A 27,712-nucleotide genomic window follows, 5' to 3' on the forward strand; every position below is an offset into this window, starting at 1 on the left:
ATTTACTCCTACTCTCTGTTTCCTATCTGCCAACCAGTTTTTAATCCACGTGAGTATTTCACCCTCGATTCCATGGCTCGCAATGGATCTTGCGAACACCTTCTGAAAATCCAGATATACAATGCTGACCGGATCACCCCTGTCTATCTGCCTGTTTACTCCCTCGAAATGCAGTAAGTTTGTCAAGCAAGCCGTGCTTTGCTGAAGCCATGCTGGCTGGTCCTTATCAGATTGTGTCAGTTAAGGCGAACAATGATGCAGTACTTTGTCAGCGCCTCTACCATCTTTCCCGGTACCGAGGTCAGACTCACCGGTCTGTAGTTTCCCGGATCTCGCCTCAAACTTTTCTTGAAGATCGGCGTAACATTCACCACTTTCCAGTCTCCCAGAATCCTTCCTGATTTGATCGACAGATTGGCTATTAGTTGGAGCAGTTCTGCTATAACCCCTTTCAGTTCCTTGATTACCCTCGATTTATCTTTTTTAAGCCTATCAATCTGCCTGCATACCTCTTCTAGACTGACCATCAACCCTGTCAGTTTCCTATCTTCGTTTCCTGCGTATAGCCTGTCAGCTTCTGGTATATTGTATATATCCTCTTCGGTAAATACAGAAGCAAAAATGTGTTCAGTTTGTCGGCGATGGCTTTGTCCTCCTTTAATACTTCCTTTATTCCATGGTCATTCAACAGCCACACCGCGGGTCATTTCCCCTTAATATATCGAAAGAACGGCTTTAAGTTTTTTGACCTCTTTGGCTATTTTTTCCTCGTAGTCTCTTTTGGCCCCTCTTACCGCTTTATGGCACCTGCTTTGATGTTGTTTGTGTTTTTTCCAGTCGTCATCTGTTTTTGAACTTTTCCATTCCTTAAATGAAGTCTTGTCTCTGATCGCTTCCTTCACCGCTACAGTGAGCCACTCTGGTTCCTTGTTCTTTTCCTTCTTGGGATCCCTTGTTGATAAGTGGCATATATAGATTTTGGGCCTCGGTGACTGTGTCTTTAAAAAGGGACCATACTTGCTCTAGTGTTTTTATAGCACTTATCCTCTTCTTAATCTTCTTCCCCACCATGAGTCTCAACCCTTCGTAATTCTAATTTCGGAAGTTCAGTGCCATGGCCATCATTCTGGATCGATGTTTTGTCCCTGTGTCCAGGTTGAAGTGGATCATATTGTGATCACAGTTTCCCAGCTTCCCTTCTACTTCTATATCTTGTGCCTGTCCTCGTAGTCCATTTAGAATTAAGTCCAGAATTGCATTTCCTCTCTATTTTCCTTGATAATTTGTTCCAGGAAGCAATCGTCTACAGCATCCAGGAACTTGGTCTCCCTACTGCAGCCGGAGGTACATAATTTCCAGTCAATTCCAGGATAATTGAAGTCGTCCATGATAACTGCGTTGCCTCCCTTGCAGTTGTGCTTAATCTCGTCCATCATTTCTCCATCAGTTTCTTCGGACTGCCCTGGGGGTCAGTAATAGATGCCAATCTTCGTTTCTGTTCAATTTGTTCCCGGTATTTTGGCCCATAGAGACTGCCTTATTTTTCTTTTCCAGCATGTTCTCTCCAGTAGACTAGATCCCTCTTTGCTGTAAAGGACAATACCCCACCTTTTGGTCCTACTCTGTCTCTGCGGTATTGCTTGTATCTTGGTAGCACAGTGTCCCAGACGTTTTCCTCATTCTACCATGTTTTTGTGATGCCAAGGTTATCTTTTTGTGCCATAGCTTCCAATTCCCCCATCTTATTCCTTAGGCTCCTTGCATTCGTGTAAATACACTTGAGTTTGCGGCCTGTTACTTTCTTGCTCGCCTTCGACACACACCGAAAAGCTGAGTGCCATTGCCCCTCCCCTTTTAAGGGGGAAGTCCGGATCTGTGCTTGGCTGATGTAGTAGGGGTGGGCAGAGCTACCTCTCAATGCTGCCCCTCACTCTCACCTGCCTTCTCTCCCCTCTTACTCCTCTCTCTCACTGCTCCCGATTCTGCTCCTTTTCCTGGCTTGCCTGCCTCCCGAATTTCTCCTGCCTGCCCTGCTCTCTGGGCTCAGCTGTTAACTCACCGTTCGCCCCTCCCCTTTTAAGGGGGAGCTCCGGATCTGTGCTCAGCTGATGTTGGAGGGGTGGGCGGAGCCACCTCTCGCCGCTGCCTCTCACTCTCACCTGCCTTTTCTCCTTCTTTCCCCTCTTACTCCTCTCTCTCACTGCTCCCGATTCTGCTTCTTCTCCTGCTCACCTGCCTCCTGACTATCTCCTGCTTACCCTGCTCTCTGGGCTCGGATTGTACTTCTGTTTAATCATTGTCTTCTCCTACCCGTTTGGGCTAATTTTGTTAACCAGATCGAGTCCCCTTCAGGGAAAGACCCGGTATATAAAACTAAACTAAGGATTGGATTGAAGGCCAAAAGCCTCCCTCCAATCTGCAGAGGAGCAGCTGAGGGATCCATCAAACCACTGTTTGACTGACTGATAGGATCTCTGATCCGAGAAGCCTCCATAGTACTGATGGGAATGTCTGGAGAGAAGCAAGCTAGAACGACCCAGACCTTGAGAGGACCGGAGCCTGCTGTCAGGCAAGGACTTGGGTTTACGATCCTGCACACTAACCATGTCACCACAGATGCAATTTTCAAAAAAAACAGCTTGGGAAAAGCATAGGAAGGAACCCACAAAATGTGGCAATCTTAGGGGGGAACTTCCAAAATCTGACGGGCTGTCAGTCTTGTACTCACTATGCCATTTGGTGCTAGGAGCTGAAGTAAAGGAAACTGAAACAGCTTACAGGGAGATCCTCTGCCTCAAAAAGCCTTATAACCTGGACTGCTTGTCTTCTGACTGCGCCTCACACCCGATACCAACATCCAGAGACCTCCGCCAACCTGGGGACACACTGTACACATGACCTGGCAAAGGGACGCAGATGGCTCTGATCCCAGACGCACCTCCACGGATCCATGCATCCTGCACTCAAGCCCATTAGCGGATGAACCTGGGGTGAGCCAACTCTCAAGGGACCGGTCCCCGAATCCCTGATCTGAAGGTGCAGGTTGTCCAGGAGGTGCACAGCAAAGCAGTCAACCCCCTGCAAACAGACAACCTGCAAAGTCTGTGATCTCCTGTAGCCAGAGCTGTCCCTGTGAGGAACCTCTGCAGCACAAGGATATGAAGTGTGTAAAAATACTGAGTAGAAGGAAAAATAAACATGAGTAGAAAAGACTAGCTCCTACTGTCTCGTTTGTAGAAAATCAACTGGCGACCAGAGGACAGTCCTGAGGAAAGGGTCAGAAAAATTAAGTAAACAAGGCTTCCGTACAAGCAGTCTTGCGACATGTGATGCATAACCCACTTGTCCAGGAATAGAGTGAGATTGTACAAGAAATAGCAGCTGGAAATTAAAGACAATGGGGAAGGTGGATATGAAGAAATTGTGAGAAGGGACAAACACAGAGTGGGGTGAAAAGACCGGAAAGGGAGAACAATAAATAGAGAGGAGACAGAGAAAGGAAGAAAAAAAAGCACAAACTGTGGAACTTACCCCCCACCTCCAAAAGCTAGGGAGTCCATGTCTCCTTTAATAAAGAACATATTGTCTCCTGTCCATTTATAAACCTAGGAAAGAAATCAGTATATACTTTAATACTTAAAATAAAAATCAAGATAGCTGGGTAAAGCAAGATGATGCAGTTTTCACAAACCTGCTGAATACTGCATATTAGAAATATCCAAATAACTCAATCAAAATTATCTCAGGCCTACTGATTGTTTGGCTAAGAAAACTATGTGATTAACAAGACAGTGGCCAAATATTAATATTTGGTTAACTTTGAACTCTCCTTCCCCTCAAAATATCTCTGATGTCTCTCCATTTAAAATACATATTTGACTGGAAATCAGGATGTTCAGTCCAAAGTTAAGCAGCTTAAGGGATCAAAATTTAACCAGTTGCATTTTTCTCAGGTAACTGTTGCAATTACCCAGAAAGAACATTATGAATATCAACCCCATCAATAATAAAACAGTAACTTATTCTACTTTAAAGAAACAATTAATTCCCTAGTACCACATATACTTGAATATAAACAGAGATTTCTGGGCCAAAAATGGGCGTCTCGGTTTATATTCGAGTCTTCCCCCTCTGTCGCCAATCTCCCCCTTGAACTGACAGACTTCAGCGTAAACCCATGTCTGTGCTCCTACCCCCATCGACCGGCAGCTAGCGTTGCCTCCCTCCCAGCAGAAGTAAACCCCCTCTCCCAGCCTACCGTGATTTCCTGGTGGTCTAACAGCATGTTGGGGCAACAACGATTCCCAATTGCTCCTGCCCATTCTTTCTCCACAGTAAAAATGGCCGTTGAGATTTCAAGCAGCAGTCTCACGAGGAAAAGAAGGAATCTGGACTCTAGGTGATTTACCCTTGGTTGCAAACTGATTACAGAAGGATGTCAGCTACATCTTTCAATTTTGCCTCCTTCCCCAGTGGGCTGTACTGCCATTTTGTACCAAAGCAGTAGATCACCATTGCAATAGAATAAATCAGAAGGAGGGGAACAGGGAAATCTTCCCAAGAATATGTTTCTGTTCTGCTCTGTAACAAAGAAAGATTAGGTTCTTAAGCTACCTCGATATTGTCTTGGGAGAGATCCAAGATGGCATTTGTAACGGACGTCTGGCACTGAGCACCCTTTTCAGTGTCGCCTGATATTGTTCTTTCTTCGCCTGTCAAAGCTTGGACTGCTTCATTTACGAGCAACCCCAATTTTGTTCCTTATTGCGGTGTGCAGCTTTGACATTGATTTTCTTCTTTGTCGGGACCGCGTTTTCAGCGCTGAGTCCCATTTTCCTCCAAGCGTTCAATGGGGAAGAGGAAAGGAGCTCTGCGGCCGAATCCTTCGGCAGCCAGGAGCTCTAGAAATCTGGTGCAGACGACGCTTGACACTGGAGTGATGCGTCAGCAGAGAGAGAGACCCTCAGCTTCGGGAGGGATGCCAAATAACTTGGCGAACCTTAGTTTTCATTGGGCTTCTCTCAGCCTGATCCAAGGACAGGTTCCTCTCCAATCTTGGAGAGAAACTCCGTGGAGGGAGAGGTACTCAAGTTCACTCAACATGAGAGCGCTGGAGGAGCAGTGGGAGGTGAGTTGCTGGAGAAGAAGACTCCCACTGTAGCCGGATTAATAGCACCTAACAAAGATGCTGGTAAGATTTTATCTTCTGTTCCTAAGCCTCTAGTTGTCAATATGTGGAAGGCTATTGAGACTCTAACCTCAAAAAAGCTGTTTCAATGGTATGTTCGGACTGTGCAACTATCAGCTCTCAGGTGAATGTTCACAGAGAAATGTTAAAAGAGTAAAGTGAGATAATTCAGAAGCATGAAGAACAGATTAAATCACTTAAATCCCTAGAAATGGAGATTGTTAAAGAAAGATTTTCTTCTATTCATAGAAAATTAAATTTAAGGAAAATAAACAGAGAATGAATAATTTGAGGCTCTTGAATTTTCCTAAGTCTCCATTAATTCCTGGGGTGGAAATGGTCCGAAGATACTTGAGATTTTGTCAATTCCAGAGGCAAGTTTACCACCTATACTTAGAGCAAAATATATTTCCTCAGAGAAGAAGCGGGATAGCTCTACCCATATGGGACCAGCGGAAACTGAAAAAAGTGGAATCAATTTAACAAACTTTCTGGAAAGCTCACTGGAAGTGATTACTGAGAAATCTACACTTATAGTGACATTTGCATTAGATTTAATTCTTTGAACATACTTTAGATATATGAATAATACCTTTTTTGGTATTTTTTGCTCCATAAGATGCACTTTTTTCCCACCCAAAAGTGGGTGGAAATGTTGGTGCGTCTTATGCAATGAAGATACAAATTTTTTAACACCACCCCCGTACCTTTAAAAAACACCCCCCGCCTAGTCCTAACTTTAAAAAATACCCTTATAGCCTGGTGGTCCAGCGTATATCGGCAGGAGGCAGCTTTTTGTGTTGCTGCCTGGGCCCGCCCTGCTTCTGACTGGCTGCCATCAGTTCTCACGAGTCTCGTGAGAACTGACAGTAGGAAGTAGCGTGGGCCCAGGCAGGAATGCGGAAAACTGCCTCCTGCTTGTGCCGATACACACTGGACCACCATGCTATAAGGGTGTTTTTAAAAGGTAGGACGGGGCGGGGGGATGTTTTTAAAAGGTACGACGGTTTCACTGCATGACTGGGGAGGGGGATTTTGGGTAGGTGGGCGGGGGTTTGGGAGAGCCGGAGATTTGTGGGTCTCAGAAGAGGTTTCATTGAGGTTCATAAGAGTCCAGGGCCTTGGTGTGTTATGTTGTTCCAGTGGGTTAGGAGATGTTTTGGTTTCTATTAGTGATGGTCATGGCATGTCTTCCTGGTAGGCTGTGGTTCCCTTCTAGGGCTTGTCGGACACTTAGGTATTCTTTTTGTATAGTCATGGTTTGATCTCTATTGTTCACATCCACAGGCATCTCTTGGGCTTGGGGGTGTGGGGTAGTTGTGTTGTTTTACTCTGATGCACTCTTCACTGTTGTATTCCCAACTCTTACACTTTTGTACTTGTTGCAATGTCAAATTCCTGTATCGTTCTGTCTTTTTTTGTTATAATTTGAAAACCTGATGCTGGACTTTAGATGTTCCTTGTATTAGCTACATTCCTGCATTTGACATTGGTGATTGTATTTGTTTCCTGGCTTTGTTTCTGGATAGCATCAGTAAAATTGTTTGATCATAAAAGGTACAACCAGGGGTATGTGTTTTTAAAAGGCATGGGGGGGAGGGTTAAAAGGTACGACAGGGCAGGGGGGCAGTGTTTTAAAAAGGTATGGGGGCGGGGAGTGTTTTTAAAAGGTACTGGGGGGACAGGTTGTAGAGCCTGGCAGGGAGGGGGACAGGGTGCACAGCCTGGCAAGGAGTGTGGGGTTGGGTGCACAGCCTGTCAGGGAGGGGAGACAGGGTGCATACCCTGGCAAGGAGTGTGGGGTTGGGTGCAGAGCCTGGCAGTTAGGGGGGACAGGGTGCATACCCTGGCAAAGTGTGTGGGGTGGGGTGCAGAGCCTGGCAGGGAGTGAAGGGGGCTGGGTGCAGAGCCTGGTTTCAGAATGTTTTTTTTTTCAAGTTTTCCTTCTCTAAATCTAGGTATGTCTTATAGTCAGGTGTGCCTTATGGAACAAAAAATATGGATCCTGTTCAAATTTTCCTACACTGTACATCATGCACTAACTGTTAATTCACTGGAGCAGATAACCCACCTGTTCTCCACTTCCCTTTTCCTCTCAGTCAGGTTAAGCAACATCCACAAGCTTATCATCTCTAACTCCGAGAGTGAAACAGAATTGAAGTATTCAACACCCTCTTTATGTATGTTGCTACAAGAACCTGGAACACCCTTCCAATACTCATAAGGATTAAACAGAACTACCTTGCCTTCAGGAAAAGACTGAAAACTTACCTATATAATAAATTAATTTAACTCAGTGCCTCTGCAATTGCTCCTAATAATGTAACCATTCTCCACAGTACATTGTACCTGCCTCCCCTCTTGCAACAATGTAGCCTTCCTCAATAGTACTCTGAGACTTTTCCTTAAAGCAGGAGTTCTTACAACAATGTAGCCTCTCTCAACAGTATCTGAGACTTCTTTCTCTTGTGGAGTTCTTCCTCCCATTTGATGTAACTTTTCCCTATGTTGTTATATAGGCATTCTCCTTAATGTATTGTAACTGTTTCCCCTCTTGCAACAATGTAACCCTCCACCACAATGTTTTTTTGTAACTCTCCCTTTTATGATAGTTCTACTTTCTTCTATATAATATAATTTTTCCCTCTGATGTTGCATGGGCCTCTTATCTTGTAAATCGCCTTGAACCTATTATGGAGAAGTGTGATTAAGAAATCCTGATTAGATTATATTAGAACATAGGAGTAGAAAAGTGAAAGGAATCCATCCCTATCTATTTTAACCAAATTTGAGGGGTTTAGAGACAGACAGGCTTTTAAAGAAAATCGGTAAAACCCAAGATGGCCACTGCGGCAGCAATTTTTCACCAAAAACAGCCCGAGGGAGCTAACCTGAACTTCAAAAAATTCAGGGAAGGGGTTTTGGAAGTTGGGAACCCTATCTCTCTCCCCAGAAACTGTCAAATTGGGCAAATTTAGACCCTCCCCCACCAATTTTCCCCATAGGCTTTAATAGCCTGTACTCACTGTGCCTTGCTGGTGCCTGCCTGTGTCAGCTCTCACTGCAGCTGAAAAGACTGGAGAAGACTTTCTGCCTCATAACACATTCCATGGGTTCAAAATTCTTGATCTTTGGGCTGCCAGTTGTACCAAGTTGGACTGAGACCTCAGAACCCCAGGAAACCACACACCATGACAGGGGGAGGACTTACAGTAGGGCCAAACATCCTGTGCTGAAGCACCTGATAAATCAAGAGTGAGCTAGCTTCATGGGATTGGAAATGGACTCCGAGCTCCAAATCCCTTAGTTCAAGCGTGCTAGATAGGAACACCAGAGGGTTGCTGTGCTGTGCAGACTGCTCTCAGGGAGTCTGTGTCCTCTCCCAGGAAGTACTGCCCCAAAGAATGGGGTCTTCTCAACACTGAAGCCTCAAAGAAAAACAGAAAGAAAATCCCAAAAATAATAAAATTAACCAGATCAGATCAGAAAGACATCATCAAAATTTGCTTGCAGAAGGAAATATTGAAGGTGGCAGTACAGCTCACTTTGGAAGGAGGCAGAGTTGAAAAATATAGATGACATCCTGCTGCAATCAATTTGTGAGTATGGATAAATCACCTAGAGTCCAGATTCCTATACCCCTTGCACCAAAAACACTGTACTGTTATACCTATCCCTCCTTTCCATCCCTTTGTGCACCGGAACACCACCGACCCTCTCACCGTGAGCCTTACATACCTCCGAAGCCTTCCCTCTGCCAAGTCACTGAAATTCTGTAACTTCATCCACCTTGTTTGATGCAGAATAAATTCAAATAGCATTAACAAAGCAAAAGAATAAAAGTAATGTGCTTCTTTTCTTTAGGCTTTTACTGTGATCCCTGTTTTAAATTAATGAGGTTTTCACTGGCAACAGGCTGCTTTGCGGCTTTCCCCACTGGGGCCTTCTCTCTGCTGCGTCACTGATGATGTCTGAAGTAAGGCTCATGGTAGGTCGTTGGGGTTCCGGTGCACAAAGGGATGGGAGGGAAGGATAGGGCTTATATTAGGACCTACCCCGAAAATCATGCTAAGGCTTATTTTTGGGGTAACATGGTAAACTTCCATCTTCTCTTTTCAATCCATTATCGCTTCTTTCTTTCCCCAGGCTCCATGCATTTCAGTTGCTTGGATATTCTTCCTCACATGGAGAGTTACTTTACCTTTTCAACCATCTCTGTCCATCCTAAATAGATTATAGCCCGGTATATTTGAGTTCCATCCATGGGAATCATTGAACCATGTTTCTTTGATAGCAACAATATCTACCGTATTTTCACCCATATACCGCGCACCAGTGTAAAACGCGCACACGGGTATAGCGCGCGGGGAACACAAATTTATGTAAAAAAAAATTTAATATAGCGCGCACATGCGTATACCGCACATGCTAAAACCTCCTCCCGCCTACTCCGAACTGGCATCCTCCCCCCCGTTCGCTTACCCGCGTTTTACAACTTTTTTTTTTTCAATCCGATCGGCATCCCCCCTGTGAACCGGCATCCTCCCTCCCGCTTGCGTCACCCCCCCCTCCCCCGCGATCCTACATCCCCCCAGCACCATAAAACATCTCTTATCCGATTGGGCACCGGCACCAGCACCAATGCACAGGACGTGCCAGTGCCAGAAGATCCTCCCTCGTTGGTTTGGGCTGGGCGGTGTGGTGCGGGAGAGATCCTCCTTCTTCCTGCGCTGGGCTGGACTAGGCTTTGAGCATTTGTGCAAGCTCAAAGCCTTCTGGTCTCACTCTCTCCGAGATTAGCTCTCTTCGAGATAATCTCGGAGAGAGCGAGACCAGAAGGCTTTGAGCATGCACAAATGCTCAAAGCCTAGTCCAGCCTGGTGCAGGAAGAAGGAGGATCTCTCCCGCACTGTACCGCCCAGCCCAAACCAACGAGGGAGGATCTTCGGGCACTGGCACATCCTGTGCATTGGTGCTGGTGCCGGTGCCCAATCGGGTAAGAGATGTTTTGCGGTGCTGGGGGGATGTAGGATCGCGGGGGAGGGGGGTGACGCGAGCGGGGGGGAGGATGCCGGTTCGCAGGGGTGATGGCGATCGGATTGAAAAAAAAAAGCTGTAAAACGCGCTCACACGTATAACGCGTACGGTTATGCACGGTTTGTAAAATCGTGTATAACGCACACGTTATATGCGTGAAAATACGGTAATTTCTTGCTGAGGATATGGTTCCTATCCTAGTCAGGACACTCATTTTCAGTATGCATTGTCTTGGAAAATAACTTAATGTGTGAAATGCCATTACTACTGGCAGTATGTTGCAGGAGATAGTCTTTGAAGGCTTTATGGTGTCATGCTCTGGTACACAGTGTCAAGTGTAGATACTAGTGCTGCCCGATTCGCGATTCAAATCGATTCACCTTGGGTAAATTGATTCGAATTGGTTTGTTATTGAAGAAAATCGGACTTACCGATTCGTTGGCCCCCTTGCGACCGCTGCTTTTGCCTGGCCAGGGAGGAGAGGAGAGAGCCTTGCTGCCGGGAAAGAGAGAGCCTTGCTGCCCCGATCGTCACCAGAGACCCGTTCGGGCTTTTTCTCTGCCACCGGAGTCCTTGCTTCTGGTGTAACTTCCGGGTTTGCAAAACCGGAAGTTACATCAAAGCAAGGACCCCGGTGGCAGAGGGAAATCCCGAACGGATCTCAGCGTGCAGATCGGTGGCAGCAAGGCTCTCCTTCTCACCCAAGCTTCATTCCAGTCTGATGGATGAACAGGAACGAAAGACAAGCAGATCATCAGGGCTCAAAGCAGGGCTCGATGCAAAATGGAGCAGAGAACAGGCAGGACCAGGAATATTCAAACGTCCACCAGCTGCACAGCGGGATCAGGACCGCCCTCCGCGGCTCCCTCCCCCTCCCCCTCCCCCCAGCTCCCTACAACCTCTGCAGAGCCTCTAAGACTAGCAGACTGGCACAGAGTGGGTTTAACCTTTTGTTGTCTGATCATTTTACAAATCACATTGGTCCCAGGCTCTACAACAAACGTCTTCTGATAACTTGCTTGCCAGGGTCTCTTGCTCATTTGTTGTTTTCTTCTTTCTTTGTAGTAACCATCCATCTTCCATTTCTGTCCTCCCCTTCCATTTCCCTTCCCTCCCCTGGAGGTCTGGCATCTTTCTTTTTTCCCGCCTCTATTCCCGTAGCTGCAGCAATGGACCCCACCATACCCAGATCCACAATCTCTGCTTTTCTCAACTACCCTTTCATGCAGCATCTCTCCCTCCTTCCCCCCTTTCTCTTTCTAACTACCCTCCTATCCAGTATCTCTATCCGCCCACACACACTATCCCTTGTGTCCAACTTCTCTCTTTCTGTTACTTCCCTCCCTAAATCCCATTGTCCATCTCTCTCTCTCCTGTTTTTAGATCCATTATTTCTTCTATCCCTCCCCCCATCTCCCCTCTTCATGATCTCCCCCAAGTCAATCTCCCCCCTCCACCAAGTTTATTTCTCCCATTCATCTTCTCCCTATCTCTCTTCCAGTCCACCAACTCCCCCAAGTCTATCACCCCTCTCCCGCCATCTACCTTTATTTTGACGTCACAACGTGTTGCCGGTGGCGGTAGTTATTTAGCAATCCACTCCTTGCGTCTTCTCTCCACTGCGGCCCGCCCTCAGTGAAAACTTCCTGTTTCCACTTGGGCGGCCTATGGAGAGAAGACGCCCGGAGTAGTGGCAGGGTAATGAATTGTATTCACTACTGCAGCTTTTGCCTGGCCAGGGAGGAGAAATACTGTAAAATCTATCATTACATATTAAGGGCATGTATGTACTCAGAAGACAAATGCTGAGCCCCAAAATACCTTCATATAAGGCTATTTATCTTTAAAGTAAAAATGATTTTACATTTGGACCTGAAAGCTCAGATCCCTTATCACGTTCAATACATGCCTCCCTTCATCTTGTTTAGAAGACAGCTCTGAGTGGACTCCACTCTGTGCCAGTCTGCTAGTTTTGTGATTACAATGTGTCAGATTTGAAATTTGTATTCTACCAGAGCTGGTATTAGACTGCAAATGTGAGCTAGGATTTAACAGAGAGAGAAAAAGTCTTTTTTTTGTTTGTTTATTTTGTTTACACCACAGGATCAGTGTGTGTAGGAGAGGGTAAAGGAGGTGAAGAGGCTATAAAATAAACTCACCATGGTATCTGGAAAAAAACCCCAAATTGGGCAGGAAAATCGAATCGAAAAATCAATTCAATAGGCTGAATCGAATCGAAATAATTTCCCTGAATCGGACAGCACTAGTAGATACCGTGTTCCCCTGAAAATAAACCCTAGTGTGATTTTTGGAGCACAAATTAATATAAGACCCTGTCTTATTTTCAGGGAAACATGGTATCTACATGGGTGTTGTCTAAAGACTTCCAACACAACTGGAACAACTTGATAAAGATCTGGTGGCAGATATCCAAAGGTCGGGAAAGAAAGGGAAGAAGCTGTAGCTGTGAGATCTCAACCTGCCGACGCAAAATTCCATCTGCGGAATCAGAAAGAAATACAGAGACTGCAGATGCCTTTCAAAGTTCTCTGCTCAGATAAATGGTGATGGAACATATGAGGGAAAGAGTGAAACTAGATCTGGTACTCACAAAGAGGGAAAGTGTCCCTAATGTCTGAGTTGGTGCCCACTTGGGCAGAAGTGATCATCAAGCAGTTTGGTTTGATATAACAGCTAAAGTGGAGGGCAGTCACACAAAACTCAAAAGTCCTGGATTTCAAACATATAGACTTTAGTTACATGGGGGAGCACCTGACGAAAGAGCTAATAGGATGGGAGAATATATGATAACAATGGACTTTCCCACCAAAATTTAAATTTGTGACCAACGGACTTTCCCACCAAAATTCAAACTGGTGACCAATAGACTTTCCCACCAAAATTCATCTCAAGTCCCAATCAGGGACATAAAGGCAAACAGCAGATCTCACAGCATACCCTGAAGAAAGCTACAGCCTGATGACTGAAATGTCAGTTCTACCTACCCAGATGCGGCGAGACATGGAAAACTACAACAAGCATGATGCTAAACATGGAAGCCTAAGAGAACATGGACTCACTTGGTTATATTAACAATGGAAGTTAAAAACAAATTATTGAGTAATGGTGGTCAGATAATGTTGCTGCAATTTGATATTTCAGCAGGATTCAATACAATGGATCATGGTCTTCTGTAGGCCAAATAATCTGAGTTAAGAATTACAGGTACTGTTTTAAATTGGTTTAATGGTTTCTTAAGAAATAGACAAATGGGTCATTCCATGTCAAGTGGATCAATACTGAAAACTGCTCACGCTCGACCCCCATTAAATCCAACCAAATTTTACAGGGGTGTTGTCTAGGGTCTCAAATGAAACTCTGCAAAATATTTTGGATCTATCTCAATTTGGTCAGAAGCTAGGGGTGGTTGAACAAAAGCAATCAATCCACTCCCATGCCTCGTGTGAACTAAAACACCAACTTTGCTTAAGCGGCAGAAAGAAACTACCTAGGAGTCTGAAATTTTGCAATTTGGTACAACACCTTGGGGGCAAGTTTCTGTGCCAAGTTTAGAAATCTTTTGCGAATGTGCTTCCATTTCTAAAGGTCAGCAAAGTAGGCAAAACAATTCACGAATGAAAATTTTTGGCAGTTTGGCTCCATACTGCTGCTGGTAGGTAAGTCAGCTGAGGGTACAACTATACCAGCAGACATGAGGTACTTCCATGATTTGCAATACAAGCTTTTTTTCTTTATTTAATATTTATTGAAATTTTCAATATATTCAAGCATATTATAACTTGTACAGAAAGGAAATTTAGCAAGAAATTAATACAAATGAAAACATATATCAAAGAACATATAAGCATAAATTTCTACTCAAGTCCTCAATAAGATCCAAGAAGGAAAATAGGCGATAGAAAGAAAGAAATTATTATAAAACAAAATAATGGCTAGTCGAATGAGATTGAGGCACCCTTTCTTAAACTAAGCACTTTCTTTCTCCAAAGATGCAGTTGTGAGAAAAGTTGTCAGTTGAGATGGCTCAAAGAAAACATATTTATGAGAATGGTAATTAACAACACATTTACATGGGTGTCGCAAGTAAAAAGTCGCCCCCAGAGATAAAACACCAGGTTTCCTTAACAGAAATTCTTTTCTCCTTCTCTGCGTCTCCTTGGCCAAATCTGGGAACATCTGAATTTTACAACCTAAAAACTCTTTTTGCTTATTTTTAAAGAAAAGTCTCAGCAACCAGTTTTTATCTGGTGCGAGAGCTACTGTCAATAATAAGGTTGCAGGGGTCACTAATTCTCTATCAGACATTTCCAATATATTGGATATATTCATTAAATCAGGTCCCGACTTCTGTTGTAATTGCTGTTGTTGTTGGTCTTGAGGCTTACTTGGAAGATAATAAACCTGCGTAAATGGTGGTAATGATTCATCAGAGAGTTCCAATATTTCCGTCATATAACGTTTCAACATTTCCCTTGGGGCTATCACAGAGACCCTAGGGAAATTTATCAATCTGAGATTATTGTTACGAGAAAAGTTTTCCATTGCTTCCATTTTCCTTCTTAAATTGGTATTATCTTTAATTAATACCTCAGTAATTTGTTGTGATACTTTAAGTTCTTGATGAATATTTTGTATTGAAATTTTTGAGTCCTCAAGTCCAGTCTTTAAATTTTTAATCTCAGTTCCATGATTTTCTAATTTCTTTTCTACTTCTTGTAATTGTGGATTAATAGATTTTGCCAAATTGGCTACCAGGTCCCACAGAGAGTCTAATGTAACCTCTCGGGGCTTCAAAATTTGCAATGGTTGTAATTTTAAGTTAATTAGCTCACCCTCTGGCAACTTGTCTCCTCCTGCAATCTGTTGGATTTTCTGTTGGATTTTCTTATCCCCCACTGCTTCTTCCACAGTCTCCTCGTTAAGACTCCTCTGCTCCAGCAGGGAGTCCCGTGGCACAGTCCCCGTGTTCTCCTCCTTAGCCTCCGAGAGGAAGTGAACTCCAACCTCAGGAAGTTCCTCCTCTCGCGGGGAACTGGTCGACTGAGGGCGTGGGGGTGGTGCTCTCACTTCGGGGCTCAACGATGTCTCCAGCCCCATGGTGAACGCCACTGACGCGCCTCCGCCGTGTGTCTCCTGCGGGGAACTCCCCGAAGCTATCGGCGTGCCCTGCATTCTCCTCATCAGGTCCTCGATGTTCCCGAAGACGGCTGTTCTGGAGCGCTGCGAGGCTCCAGCAGCGCTACGTCCCCTCCTCTTCGGCATCGTGAAACAGGTAAAGATTTGAGTGGACAAATTATGTCAAGGAATAGACGGGAGCGTGAGACTCATGCGACTGCTCATGCAGCCATCTTGGATCTCCCGACTTACTCTGCAATACAAGCTTTTACAGTCAAGTGAAGCTGAAGATATGATCATCCAAAAAATATGGCTTTATGCATTTATGCAAATTTTCATTGTTTTTCAGATTCACATATCTCTAAATGTGTAGTTTTTAAAAATTTTATTTAATATCATTTGAAAGAGTGTTTTTTTTTTTAATTACAGAAGCTATCCTGTTTCATATTGGACCCAACCTTTCTTTGATGAGAATTAAAGCTTCAAAGATAAGCATTACCTGCTTGCGTAAACATGTTATGTTGAAGGGTCATTGGCACTTCATTGTGAATGTGCAGTGGAACTATATTGATCTGAAAACTCATAACCAATTTTTGCCAGCCACAAATATTCATCTCGTACTATGCTCAGCTTTTGACAAACTTACTGTGCACTTTTGCAAGATGACAGTCAAAGCATGCATTGGCTTGCACAAACTACTTACTGTGTGCAAGTCCAAATGCATAATCATGTGATTCACAAGAATGTACGCATAGCTGTAGTAGTATGTCTGATACATGCAGCTTTTCTGAACATGTTCTGACTTGCAACTATCACAGCAGTGGCTGTATGAACAAGTCTGGCTTTAAGGTTCATCATGACCTTATAACACCTTATGATTTCATTATTTGACAAAGCTTGCCTTTGGAGTGTTGCTTTCCGTCTATTCTTTCTATGCATCTGGTTCTTTCCCTAGTTAACTAGGATATGACTGTAGATTTTGGAAACTTATTCTGCACTTGCAGACATGTACAACTTGCTTTGCTATTTTCATTGTGTTCTCACTCTGAAATTTTTCACCTTACTTTTATTCTGTATTTTAGGTGACTCTTATCTTATGGAGACAAATAATAAGCTAGAGCCCTGCAGTATTGGAATTATAATAATAAATAACTTTATTTTTGTATACCGCCATACCCAGGGAGTTCTAGGCGGTTCACATCAAATAATCAGATTTACAAGCAACGAAGTCGTTGAGGTAAGCATGAAGGGAATGTACAAGTCGTTGGAGTTAGCAGGTTGGGAGTGAACAATAAGATGGAGTAAGAGGAGAGTTCAGATCATTGGTGGAAGGGGTGAGAGAAGTGGAAGATGGGGGATTAGGGATTCTGTCCGTGGAATAAATGAGTTTTGAGTAGTTTTCTGAAGTCGAGGTAGGTTGGGGCCTCGAGCACAATTTGGGCTAGCCATGGGTTCTGTTTGGCTGCCTGCAAGGTGAAGATTTTGTCGAAGAACCTTTTGAGGTGACATAGTTTTAGGGAGGGGAAGGCGAATAGAATTCTGATCATTCTGAGTGCCAGAAACCATCTACCTTCTATTCTGCAGAAAGCTGCTTGAAGCTTATTTCTGATTTCTCTTTGCCTGACCAAGAATTAATTAAAAGTCTCTCTGGACTTTCTACTTTGTCCGTGGAATCTAATATCTGCACTCATTATGAAGCCTTGATTCTGACGAAGTTTGAATTTCTACAGAAAAGCTGTTGTAATCCATTCAGAAAACAGAATCACAGCAATATCAAAGGTCTACGCCCAATTGATCTTCCTGTAGCTGAACATTTAAAAGCTATCACAAAGCACGAGTTTAAATCAGGCCAAAAGCTTTGCTCAAGATGCAGGCAAGACTTGCTTGTCAAACTGCAAGATCTAAGTAGCCCTAAGTCTGATTCTGACAGTGATGACCCTACAAATGCATCTGAAAACCTCAATGCCAGCTTTTCACCACTAAGAATCTCCCCTCTAAAGATTCAATGGATTAGCAAGCAAAATTCCTTAAATTATGCGAAATGCAAACTCTCTGAAGCCCATAATGCAATTGCAGACCAAATTTCAGTTTTTGGTGACTTAACTCCAGCTGATATCAAAGCAGAACCAGAAAGTGGCCAATGTAAAAGGTGTTCTGACTATGACCTTCTATTGACTGAACTGAAGCAGAAGTTGGAACTATCTAGTAATAGGGAGAAAATACAAATTCTCACTCTTGCTCCACACAGCTGGACTATTGAGAAAACTGCTTTGGAATTTGGCGTTTCAACAAGAATGATTAAAAAGGCCAGGAAGCTGGGTGACATTCTTGCTGTTCCTGCAACAAAGGGAGGAAAAGTGCTTGCTCAGCAAATTACACAGAAAGTCCTGGATTTTTATGAAGACGATGAAATCTCTAGAATATACCCAGGCAAAAAAGATTATGTCTCCGTTTGGATCAGTGGTGAAAAGTGCAAAAGCAGAAAAGACTGCTGTTATGCAATCTGAAGGAACTATACACCACCTATCGCAGTCAGAATGGGCCTAAAATTGGGTTCTCAAAGTTCTGTGAGCTTTGGCCAAAGTGGTGTGTCACAGTCAGTTCATCATGGGACTCATTCAATCTATGTCTGCACAATCCACCAGAATGTGAAACTTATGCTTTCAGCAATTGCCGTTCCACATGACTATAAGGTGCTTCTGAATAAAATTGTCTGTGATATGAACTCAAAAAACTGCATGTTGCAGCAGTGTTAAATATGTCCTGGGAAGATCCCTCTGGAGGAATATTTTACCGAGTTCTTTGGTGAACATGATCTAGATGATATCATTAAGCAGTGGATTCACACTGATCGGGATACACTGGAAACTCAACAGTTATCTATAGAGGACTTTACTTCCGAATTAATTGGAAAAATTTCTATTTTGGCCAGCCACCATTTTATTTCCAAGTACCAAAGTGATTATTTGAAGGAACTGAAAGCAAATATAAAGGAGGGGCATGCTATTGTTTAGATGGACTTTGCTGAAAATTATTCCTTCATCGTTCAGGATGCAGTACAGATGTATCACTGGGAAAAAAGCCAAGCAACATTACACCCCCTTCGTTGTCTACTTCTGCAATCCTGATATCCAAAGCCTATACATATGCATGATCAGTGACTACTTGTGGCACAATACTATTGCTGTTCATGCATTTTTGAGGAAGCTTATTCTGCATCTGAAGGAAGTCTTGCCTGTCTTAAGCCATATTCACTACTTTAGTGATGGTTCTGCTGCACAATATAAAAACTTCAAGAATTTCATTAACCTCTGCAGCCATGATACCGACTTTCAAATTACTGCTGAGTGGAACTTCTTTGGCACCAGCCATGGCAAATCTCCATGTGATGGGATTGGGGGAACAGCCAAGCGTTTAGCTGTGCATGCCAGCTTACAACACCCTCTCAATAATCAAATTTTGATAGCAAGGGATCTATTTGAATTCTGCAATAAATCTGTCTTGGGAATCAAATTTTTCTTCATTGCTAAGGAAGATATTGAAGCAATAAGACCTGCTCAGGAGCAAAGGTTTAGTATGGGCCACACAGTGGCTGGAACAAGAGAAAATCACCAATTTAAGCCCATAGACACTGCTAGACTCTGCATTAGCAAAATTTCAAGTGCCATCAGCTCATTCATTGCCAATGTCTTAGAGTCTGATACTGAACATGTCCCTACCTTTCAAGCATCCAGCTTTCAACCTGGACAATACTTACTTTGAATATATGACAATTCTTGGTGGATTGGTTATGTATGTGAAATTTCAATGGAAGAATGAGACATCCTGGTTAATTTTTTGCATCAACAAGGTCCTGCATGGTCATTTCACTGGCCTCCCCACAGAGACAAATGCTGGATCCCTGAACAGCATATTATTGCAGGCCTTAATGCACCTATGACCACTTCATCAGGCAGACAGTACACTTATCCACAAGCTATTTTGGCAAATATTGGCCAGACTTTCAAAACCATGTGCTAAGAAACTGAGTTAAAAGTTGAATTTATGTGATTTCCTGATCTTTGTCAGTATGTATGCACACTTTAAATAAGTATGATTTTTGTACTTTTCTTTTTTGTTTTTAATAAAGCTTAGAAATTATGGTATTATCTGACTATTGGGAATGTTTTTCAGACAAGGGATCAATAACTAATAAATATGTGGTCTCAGTGTACATTTGTTATGATCTTCACGACCAGTGGCAGTGGGTATATGAAAATGCATGGATACAGGGAAGGGGATTATAAAACAGTAACAATCTGAACTTAACTGTGAAACTTCATGTATCTTGTTCATTTGTATACATGGTTTGTGTTAAACATGCCTCTTTTCCATATTAAATATTTGTGCGCATATACAACTAATGCTTATCTTAGATGCTTTAATTCTCACCATAGAAAAGTTGGGTCCAAGATGAAACAGGATAGCTTCTGTAGCAAAAAACATGCTCTTTCAAATGATATAAAAAACAAAACAAAAAAACCCCTACACATTAGAGATATTTGAATCTGAAAAACAGTGAAAATTTGCATAAATGCATATAGCCATATTTTTTTGAATGGTCATATCTTCAGCTTCACTTCACTGTAAAGGCTCGTATTGCAAATCTTGGTAATATCTCATGGTGTATGTCTGCTGGTAAAATTATACCCTCAGCTGACTTACCTACCAGCAGCAGTATGGAGCCAAACTTTGCCAAAATTTTTCATTCGTGAATTTTTTTGCCTACTTTGCTGACCTGTAGAAATGGCAGCACGTTTGCAAAAGTTTTCAAACTTGGCACAGAAGCTTGCCCCAAGGTGTTGTACCAAACTGCAAAATTTCAGACTCCTAGGTAGTTTCCTTCTGCCGCACTGCTTAAGCAAAGTTGGCATTTTAGGTCACACAAGGCATGGGAGTGGATTAATTGCTTTTGTTCTACCCCTAGCTCCTGACCAAATTGAGATAGATCCCAAAAACTTTTGCAATTTAATTTGAGACCCTAGACAACAGCCCTGTAATATTTGGATGGATTTCAAGGGGGTCGAGCATAGACTCCTGGTCCACTTGACATGGAATGACCCAAATATCAGGATCTCAAATATGGGTTTTTCTTTTCTTTTTGGAAACCCTCAGTAGTCACCTATGTCTCCTCTTTTTATATAATTGGGAGAAACAATTTATTATTATGTAATGACATTTTTTTCTTTTAAATGCCTGCAAGTAATAGAAACATAGAAAATGACGGCAGAAAAGGGCCACGATCCACCTAGTCTGCCCATTCTGATGACCAACCCCCTAACTTCCTCCATGAAGTGATCCCATATGCCTATCCCATTTTTTCTTAAAATCTGGCACGCTGCTGGCCTCAATTACCTGGCACGCTGCTGGCCTCAAAAATCTGGCATGCTGCTGGCCTCAATCAGCTCCCCCCAATGACTACCACTCTGCGCTTCTTTGGGGGGGAGCTGATCTGTTGTCTTCTGAACCGGAACCGGTTTCTTATGCTGCTATTACTAATGTGATTGAGAAAATTACCACCAACTCAAGCTCAAAACTGATTAAACTAAGCTATTGTGGTTTGGTTCCAATCAGGTATCTATTCCAATGACGGTATCTATTACAGGAGGAACTTCTCTGAAAATGGATAAGATATTTATAGAGTATTAGAGGTATTAACTGATGCTTCTGAATGTAGAACTGCAAGTCAATGCTGCTATTAGAATTTTTTATTTTTTTGCTGCTTGTTGCTGCTTGTTCACCTCATTAATCTTCTTTCTGGTCAAACAGGTTGAAAAGGTGATGGCGAAAGAAGTTAAGAGGTGATAGGCTCAGGAGTAATCTAATGAAATACTTTTTTACAGAAAGGGTGGTAGATGTGTGGAAGTCTCCCAGTAGAGGTGGTGGAGACAGAGACTGTGTCTGATTTCAAGAAAGCCTGGGACAGGCACGTGGGATCTCTTAGAGAGAGGAAGAGATAATGGTTACTGCGGATGAACAGACTGGATAGGCCATTTTGCCCTCATCTGCCTTCATGTTTCTAAATTCATCAAGTGGGTAGTCAACCTCTTCTCACGAGAACACTCGTAGGGAGCTTTATTAAACATAGAAATATGATGGTAGATTAAGGCCAAATGGCCCATCCAGTCTGCCTATCTGTATTAACCATTGTCCCTTCCTCTAAGAGATCTCATGTGCCTATCCCATGCCTTCTTGAATTCAGACACAGTATTTGTCTCCATCACCTCTTTTGGAAGACTGTTCCATGCATCTACCACCCTTTATGTAAAAAAAAGTATTTCCTTAGATTATTCCTGAGCCTATCACCTCTTAACTTCATCCTATGCCTTCTCATTCCAGAGCTTCCTTTCAAATGAATCTCGACTCACGCACATTTACGTTATGTAGTTATTTAAACATCTGTATCATATCTCCCCTCTCCCGCCTTTCCTCTTAAAACGAGTTGCCTGACAGTATCAAGATAAGTAGGTTTTACACTTTTGATATTATTCATATATTATTAAAGCAAGTTTGCACAGCATGATTTTTGCACATTAATTAAGGGTGGTGGAGGTTGGCCAGTGATTGAAATTGTTGTCCATATCAGCTGAATGGCCAGTGGGCTGGCATGTGAAAATGGACACCTGATCTGAGGCTTTCCTCCTTCCACATAAGATAAAGACATATTTTTCCACTTTTACATCTGCAGTTTTATGGTTTTTGTTTTGATTTTTGTAACTTTTGGTTGATAAATTTTTGATTCTTGTTTTTGGACTGCTTGTAACATTAAACATATAATAGATTAACACATTTTTTTAACCATTTGCAATACAGAACAAGGTGAAAACAATCAAGTCACCAACCTGAGCAAAACCTGCACTAGGAGTGTGGGAGATTTTATAGATGCCCCCTAGTTCAGGGGTGTCAAAAGTCCCTCCTCGAGAGCCGCAATCCTGTCGGGTTTTCAGGATTTCCCCAATGAATATGCATGAGATCTATTTGCATGCACTGCTTTCATTGTATGCTAATAAATCTCATACATATTCTTTTGGAAATTCCTGAAAACCCAACTAGATTGCGGCCCTCGAGGAAGCACTTTGACACCTCTGCCCTAGTTTCTTCAACATTGCCTTTGCATATTCTATCCTGATAAGGTTGGACAAAAGAATCAAGATGTCTGATTTCCCAGGCATCGTTGAGGCAGGAAGCAAGCGAATGAACATCTGACAGGGACGGCTTAAGGAATGGAGTGTCTGTCTACCAGAAAGTTTAACGAGATAAGAACCTAATCTTTTCTTCTGGAACGACAGATACTCCTTTTCTGAACAAGTGGAACGTAACAGAACAGTCCCTCAAGCTTAGGGTGAGACAGATGAGCCTGGTTTCAGAATCGAAGAACCAAATGCGGAGTCCTGTTTGGCTGCCACATCTACTCTATAAAACTTTGTGAATGTATGTAGAGAAGACCAAATGGCTGCTCTACAGATTTTTTCTGGGGCACCTCTGAAGATTCTGCCCATGAGGAAACAATGTTCCTTTACAGATATAGGTGGTCTTTATGAACGTTTTCCACTTCAGATATAGGCTGGTAAAACGGATCCATCTGGAAATAGTCCCTTTTGAGATTGGTTGACCTTTATGGACCACACCTGCTAGTACAAACAGATGATTTGACAATCAAAATTCATTTATGCCCTCCAGATACCGCAATAAAAGTCTGACATTAGAGGGAAGGCTTGTGGGTCAGCCATGTGAAACATGTAAGAGCCGCTGCGCACGTCCCTGCAAAAAAACAAGAAGCCCAGCTGGACAGCCCTGAAAGGAACAAGTAAGGGAGAGAGGGAACATAAATGTGGGACAAAAGGGGGGAATGCATTGGGACATGGGAGGGGCATGAATATGGGACAAAGGCTGGAAGGCAGGGAGGGGGGCACAAACTCGGGATACGGAAGAGAGGGGCCATGAACTTGGGACACAAGGGAAGAAAGAAGGGGGCACTAACTTGGGACATATGAGGGAGGGAATAGAAAGGGAGAATTGTCGGGCATGAGTGTATGAGTGAGAAGGAAAGAGATGGTGTACCTGGGGAAAGGAAAAAAGAGGAAAATTGTTGGGCAGAGAGAGGAGTGAGGTAGAGATGCATGGGGAAGAGAAGGATGAGAGGGAGAAATAGTGGATATGGTGGTGGAGAGGGAACAGAAGGACAGAATGAAGGGGATTCAAGGAGGAGGAATGTTGGACATCGTGATGGAGGGAGAGGTGTGGCATGGTGCTGGAGAGGGGTGATAGAAGGAGAAATGTTGGGCATGGGGCTGGTGGGCAGTGATGAAAAATGCTGCACATGATCTGGGGAATGAAGAAGGGAGACATGCTGAATGTGGCAGTAGAGGGAGTGGGAGAGATAACCCTGGATCTCTCTCTTTTTTCCCCACTCCCTGTATGCAGGGGGAGGGGAATCATAGAATGGTGAGATGATGAAGGCAGGGAGATGGGCACAGAGGAAATACTAGAAAGGGACGTATAGGAGACAGAGAAGAGAGATGCTGAACATGGGGAACAATACATACACAGAGATAGAAAATGGATGGTGAGCATGAAAAAAAGAATAAATGTCAAATGGCCAGGAGATCCTGGCAAGTGAGTTAAGAGTTAAGAGAAGACAAAAGAAAACAGAGACCAATGCCTGAGACCAACATGATTTGAAGAATAAAATAACGATACAACAAAAGGTAGAAAAAATTAATTTTATTTCTATTTTGTGATTAGAATACTGTATATCAGATTTGAAATATGTATCCTGCTAGAGCTGTTTTCTTGATAGGGGATATTTGTGAAGGGAAGGGGAGGCAGGGGTATTGTTGATCTTTGCTGTGTATTATTTGTGTTTATAAAATGACAATTGTACAAAATATTGTTTCTTTTTATACTTTAATAAAATAAGTCCAGTATAAAATCATAACTAATTGAGGCTTATGCGGATGGGATCAGATGGCTTATTGGGATGGGGCAGTGACTGAGCTCATGGGGATGGGGACAAATATTTTTCCCATGTTATTCTCTATTCTATAGCTTCCAAATCCAGTAATCTTTGCAGTGTTGCTCTTTTGCTGGCTTCCCCGCCAGGGAGTCTAGAAAAAGGTCTGTGAGGGGATGAAGAACTCAAGTTGGAACCCTTCCTTTATAACGTCCAGCCCCCAGCGATCTGTGGTGATTTCTGCCCACCTTCTACAATAGGTTGATAATCTGCCTCCAATGCATGGAGGCTCAACTGACAGCTTGGCTTCAGAACTGCTTCTTGGGAGCTGTGGCAGAGCATGATCTTGAAGATTGAAGGCACCTCCTCCCCCTCAAAAATAAAAAATCTTTATCTGGAATTTTGAAACAGTCTCTGGCCCAAAGGTCCTCCCAAGAACTGTCAGTATCTTCTGGAAGCCCAAAAATTACCACAACCCCCTAGCGACCCCAGGCTGCTGTCCAGTATTGATTTCGATGATCAGGTTTCAGGTTTATTTAAAATTTGATAATATCACTTATAATATTTCTAAGAGATGATCCTGAATGCTGGCCATAAGATTATCCAGACCTTTCCCAAACAGTGTTCTTTAAATGGAATTTTACTCAAGGTTGTCTTAGAGGAGGAATATCCCACCCACTGCCTATCCATATAATCCTCCAGGTGGAAATGGAGTAAGCTGACATTTTGCTCATGACTCTGAAAAGATCATACAGAGCATCATCCATGTAATCCACTCTAGACATTAAAAACTAGAGATCTTTATCAACAATAGTTTTTGGATCATGGTGCAACTTAGAATGACAAGCTTGGGTGACAAAAGTCACCGTTGCAGCAGCCTCAAAGGTCTTTTTATGCACAAAATCCAGCCTCTGGGCCTGTGCATCCTTCAATACTACGCTACCCTCACTGTGCAACCAGTGAGTCTACTTTCGGAAGAACAAAAAGCTGGTTAAATGCCGCATCCAAAGGATAAAGCTTTGTCATAGCCTTGGCCACCCAAAGGGTCTGGAAGCATTTTAGCAATGTCTTGGTGAGAGGGAAAGCAGGAGGTCTGTGCCTTGGTGCTGCTCATAAGCGAGCACCATAAGCGAGAAGTCTCCATCTTCAATTCCTGGAGAGATTCTGTGATCACCTCCATAAGCACCAAAGGCTTAAATAGCCTGCACACAGTGGGGTCCTAGCCAAGATCAGGGGCCTCTACCAGATTCAGATTTGGCTCCCCCAGAGATAAAACCTCATCTCCTGCTATAGAGGACCCTGACTGGGGAATAAAAGCATTGAAATAGAGTCACTGTCATCCCAGTCATAGAAAATGATGACAGATAAAGACCCGAATGGTCCATCCAGTCTGCCCAACCATACATGCTCAATATATTAATCATTTAATTTAAATGTTCATTTTTCTTAGATATTTCTGGGCCAGAAACCCAGAACCTTGCCTGATAGTGTGCTTAGGTTCTATCTACTGGAGTCTCCATCAAAGCTCACTCCAGCCCATCTTAATCATCCCAGCCATCGAAGCTCTCCCCAGCCCATCCTCAATTGAATGTCCATATACGGGACACAGACCGTGCAAGTCTGCCCAGTACTGGCCTTAGTTCCTTCAATATATACCTATTATTTTCTGATTAGATATCTTCTTTGTTCATCCCACGCTTGTTTGAACTCTGTCACCATTTTCCTCTCCACCACTTCACTCGGCGGTGGTGATCCATGTGGGGACGAACAATGTGAGCAACAGGAACTACAACAAGGAAGTACTGAAGGACCAGTTCTGGATGCTAGGAAGGAAGCTGAAGACCAGAATGCAGAGGATAGCATTCTCGGAGATCCTGCCGGTACCCAGGGCTGACGAGAAGAGGCAGATGGAGCTGCAAGCAGTCAACACGTGGATGCGGCCCTGGTGTGAGGAAGAAGGATTCCACTTTGTGCGCAACTGGACGATGTTCTGGGGGAAGAGCAAGCTATTCAGGAAGGACGGACTCCACCTCAGCAGAGACGGAACGAGGCTACTTGCAAGCAACATCAAGAGAGAAGTTGAGAAGTTTTTAAATTAGGAAGAAAGGGAAAGCCAACAGTTGACCGAGAGAGAGAGTTGATGGTTTGGGAACTGATATACCTGGAGGATACTCTGCAGGAAGATAGAGGGGAAAACTCACCAGATCACAGGCAAGACAGATCGAAAGGGACACAAGAGGGAAGGAAATGCAAGAAAGGAACAGGCCACAAACTCAAGTGTATATACACAAACGCAAGGAGCCTAAGGAATAAGATGGGTGAATTAGAAGCTATGACACAAAAAGATAACGTGGACATTATCGACATCACAGAAACATGGTGGACTGAGGAAAATATCTGGGACACTGTACTACCAGGATACAATTTATACTGCAGAGACAGAGTGGGTCATAAAGGTGGGGGCAGTGCCATATATGTTAAAGAGAAAACATGCCACAACAGACAGATAAGTTAGAGTCTCTATGGGTCAAAAATCTGGGAACAAATGGACTGGAAACGAAGATCGGCATCTACTACTGACCCCCAAGGCAGTCCGAAGAAATTGATGGAAAAATGACAGACGAGATTAAACACAAGTGCAAGGGAGGCAACGCAGTTATCATAGGTGACTTCAACTATCTGGGGATAGACTGGAACCTAGGCACCTCCGGCTGCGCTAGGGAGACCAAGTTCCTGGATGCTGTAGGCGATACAAGAGGAAATGCAATTCTGGACTTAATTCTAAATGGACTGCGAAGACCTGCACAAGGTGTAGAAGTAGAAGGGACGCTGGGAAACATGATCGCTTTGACCTGGATGTGGGAGCGAAACATTGGTCCAGAATAACGGCCACGGCACTGAACTTCTGAAAAGGGAATTACGAAGGGATGAGACTCATGATGGGGAAGAAGATTAAGAAGAGGATAAACACTGTAAAAACACTAGAACAAGCTTGGTCCTTTTTTAAGGACACAGTCACCGAGGCGCAAAATCTATATATATATACAGCGTATCAACAAGGGATCCAAGAGGAAAAAGAATAAGGAACCGGTGTGACTCACTATAGAGGTGAAGGAAGCGATCAGAGGCAAGAAAACTTTGTTTAAGGAAAGGAAAAGGTCAAGAACAGACAAAAACTGGAATAAGCACAAACAACATCAACGCAGGTAAACCATAAGGCGGTAAAAGGGGCCAAAAGAGACTACGAGGAAAAAATAACCAAGGAGGCAAAAAAATTCAATGTATTAAGGGGAAATGACCCATGAAGGAAGCGGTGGGTCCGTTTGATGACCATGGAATAAAGGGAGTGCTAAAGGAAG

At 43.3% G+C, this 27,712-nt stretch overlaps 1 protein-coding gene across 4 annotated transcripts in view; it reads right to left on the minus strand.

Annotated features, from left to right (window-relative positions):
- OXR1 (oxidation resistance 1) overlaps positions 1-27,712 on the minus strand; it is a 325,515-nt gene that overhangs the window by 20,294 nt on the left and 277,509 nt on the right. For all 4 annotated transcript variants that reach the window (XM_033933067.1, XM_033933066.1, XM_033933068.1 and 1 more), the window contains one exon: positions 3,532-3,605. In XM_033933067.1, the coding sequence (XP_033788958.1) occupies positions 3,532-3,605 (74 nt within the window). The remainder of the gene's footprint in view (positions 1-3,531; positions 3,606-27,712) is intronic.

This window comes from Geotrypetes seraphini, chromosome 2, assembly GCF_902459505.1.
Source record: "Geotrypetes seraphini chromosome 2, aGeoSer1.1, whole genome shotgun sequence".
In the NCBI taxonomy this organism is placed as follows: Eukaryota; Metazoa; Chordata; class Amphibia; order Gymnophiona; family Dermophiidae; genus Geotrypetes; species Geotrypetes seraphini.